Source organism: Monopterus albus, unplaced genomic scaffold (assembly GCF_001952655.1).
Source record: "Monopterus albus unplaced genomic scaffold, M_albus_1.0 scaffold403.1, whole genome shotgun sequence".
Taxonomy (NCBI): Eukaryota; Metazoa; Chordata; class Actinopteri; order Synbranchiformes; family Synbranchidae; genus Monopterus; species Monopterus albus.
In genome coordinates this window covers 232051-235307 of record NW_018128283.1, presented here as the reverse complement: position 1 = coordinate 235307, position 3257 = coordinate 232051, and the positions used below count along the sequence as shown (strand labels likewise).

At 45.6% G+C, this 3257-nt stretch overlaps 1 protein-coding gene across 1 annotated transcript in view; it reads left to right on the top strand.

Annotated features, from left to right (window-relative positions):
• The first annotated feature begins 11 nt into the window (after positions 1 to 11).
• Positions 12 to 3257, top strand: part of LOC109951725 (dehydrogenase/reductase SDR family member 13-like) — a 4763-nt gene continuing 1517 nt past the window's right edge. Inside the window, exons 1-3 of the mRNA XM_020586382.1 lie at positions 12 to 336; positions 983 to 1101; positions 2330 to 2453. Of these exons, the coding sequence (XP_020442038.1) occupies positions 210 to 336; positions 983 to 1101; positions 2330 to 2453 (370 nt within the window). The 5' untranslated portion in view covers positions 12 to 209. The remainder of the gene's footprint in view (positions 337 to 982; positions 1102 to 2329; positions 2454 to 3257) is intronic.

Below are 3257 nucleotides of genomic sequence, written 5' to 3'. Positions count from 1 at the left end.
AGGTGAAAGGTAAAAACGGGCACGTATCAGTTCGACGTCAGAGCTGAGAAGCGTCGGAGGAACCGGTCGGACCGGACGGGCTGTGATTCACCTGCCCAGCTCGGGCAGGTGGCGCCGCTGTACCACGTGAGTCCCTGAACGTGTAAAAATCACCTCAGCAGGTGAATCGCCCAGCGATTCTCCGGAGGATCAGACGTGTGTTGTAAACCATGGTTCAGCTGCTGATTCTGGCCGCGGTGCTTCTGGGGGTCTATGTGCTCCTCACGAAGACCCTGTTCAAGAGGTCCAAGTGTAAAGGAAACGCAGCGATGGGTGGGAAGACCGTCATTATCACAGGTGAGTCAGCAGTACTCTACTGCGGTATCGGTACCTCATACTCCTGTATTTCTTACTGCACTACATGTATTCCATGTCTTCACTTCCGCTTCAGAATCAGAGGAATCAACCAAAACAGTAGAATCATCAGACTCTACTGACATAGACATTCACGTGAAGTGGGCCATTCTGCTTAATGACTACTGTTACTTCAAGTATTCTTGGATACTGATAATTTTGTAGTTAACGTTTTAAATGCAGGACTTGTAACCGAGTATTGCTACTGTGGTATTTCTACTTCAGAAGAAGATCTGAGTACTGCTTCCACTGCTGTGCACGTACAAACATCTTTCTCATGAGCAGTGCCCATATGATACTGTATTTGCAGATTGGCTGTCAATTTGGATTTTGAGTTTTTTCACTTGAGACTCTGCTCTGAATGTTTGTATGAGCCGCTGTAGCTGCACAGCCAGACATGACTGAACCAGTGTTTGAACTAAAAAATGACCTGATGCTGTTTGTAAAGAAACTGCCAGCTGCCATGGAGTAAAACAGTTTGTGTCTGAATGGACACTTTTAAACAACTGGTCAGAGCCTGGAACAGTAGAAACAGGCTGCTGCTGCTGCTGCTGTAAAGTAAAAGATCCTCTTCCTCTACTGGCTGCAGGAGGGAACACAGGTATCGGTAAAGCCACAGCTCTGCACCTGGCCAGGAAGGGGGCCAGGGTGATCCTGGCCTGCAGAAACAGGGACAAGGCCCAGGCCGCCATCGCAGACATACAACAGGTGAGGAAGAGCATGTACTGGTTAGAACAAAACAAGTTATTTAGTATATATTTAATAATGGAGTATGATAGGAGTGTAGATTACACACAGACAGTACATGGGTATCTGGGTCACAGTGCGAGTTAAAAATGCTTACATAGCTTCTGCAAGTACTTTGTCAGCTTTGTGTAAATTGTGTGCTCATCCTCAAGTTCTTACCTTAAAAAGGGAGAGACTTGCCAGGTCAGTACAAACTGACCTCGGAAAGAGGAACTTGCCAGGAAACTGACAATTTGGCCAAAACAACACGATGAGTGTACAGGGAGTGTACGGTTAAAAAGTAGTGCGTTATGCTGTATTGAAGCAAGCAAGGAGCCGGCCGAGAGAGGACTGACTGACTCCTCTGATAATTCTCTTATTCAGTTCTCTGCAGAGAAGGTGATCTCTATCCCGCCTATTGATATGATATTGTATTAATAAATGATCATTGGAATTGTAGTGATTTGATTTAATTTGGGCCACCGACAGACTTGGACACTACAAGCACGAAGAAGATTTGGACGAGACCAAGTCAGCTCAGCGGTCAGTTTCTTAGGGACCCCTGTCTCAGACTGAGTCAGTCTGGCCCAGCGGTTTGGCACTAAATCCTCCTCCACGAAGGCGATGATGTTCAGACTGTTTTAGTTGGAACCTGTTTTATTGATCTGTTACTTTATCCACCTCAGTTGTATCACTGAAGCTGAACGACAGAACCAGCTCTCTGTAGAACGCAGTACGACTCGTACAGTTGAATCAGCACTTCTCTGAAACGGTTTCAGTGTAAACACTGACCGCTATTTCAAGTAAAAGCAATGAAAGTGGAGAAATGAGCCAGTGTGCACAGAGAGGAGCTGAACCTTCAGTACAAATGTGAGCACTGAAAGGAGCTGAAGTGTGACTTAGTGCAGTCAGTTGTATGTAAGCAACTGAAGTGTTAGCTACAGAGTAGAAACTCAGACCAGTTGAAGTATAAACTGTGAAATGAGCCGAGGGTTACTGCAAGGAGTCGGAGTGGCGGCAGGCAAAGTTTGGTTTTCTCACTATAATGCCTTAATCACTGATGTTTTATTTCTGTCCGACTCAGTCTTGGTGATTAATGCTTCAGTGCTGCCTTCACCTTCGTCCATTGTACAGGGAGACACGTTTCCTAACTGTGCATATGACAAATAAACACTTTGACCTTTGACCTGACGGTGGGCTTATTTTCCAGGAGACAGGAAGCACTGATGTGCTCTACATGGAGCTGGATCTGGCCAGTCTCAAGTCCATCCGCTGCTTTGCTGAAACGTTCCTGAAAACCGAGTCCAGGCTGGATCTGCTCATCAACAACGCTGGTACAGACACACACATCAGAACAGTGGCACCCATGACAGTCTGTGCATTTACATTTTAATAAAGTGCTGCAGAACAACCTCATCAGGTGCAGACAAACAGGGATGAGCTTTTCTTTATGATGTCATGTTGAACCTTTTGCTGGAGACTCTGCTCCAGCTACAGTTTAGCTCCGATGAGCCTGCTCCTACTGTTTACACGACAGTTGTGGATGGAAACATACGTTAATAATTTGGGCCACGTTTGGTGGAAACCTGCTTCTTGTCCTGATGACAGGGTGTTTCTGAGAAAAGGGGCAGAGGAGCACTGGGAACAGGGTGAACCCTTCTTTAATAAATTTTACTGACATCACACATTGCACACCTGCTACAGGTGTGACCCTGCCTGCCTCATTAGGTGTGGCAGCAAGGCAGGGCCTGGCGTGGAATGCAGCCATGATGTAATTATCTCTGTACTCAGTGTTAGAGTGTTTACCGATGTAGAGTAATCCAGACCGGTGTTAGGACAAAACCGGTCCTTGCATGTTCTTTTATGAAGAATGGTCAAAGACAAATCTGTCTTTTGAGATATTTATTACAATCAATATTTAAGGCAAAATATTCTGGAAAAGCAATACAGAGCTCTGGATTCCATCTCTTTCTGAAGCCCTATCACAGAGAAGTCAGTGCAGAAAGAATTTATCATAAGAGTCATGCAAATGATCTGACGTCATCCTGGTTGTCCTTCATCCTCGTTCCTTGGTTGGTTTCTTGACCTCGATCTGATCCGACTCCTCATATGATGATCTTGTCACCAGGCAGTTTTCC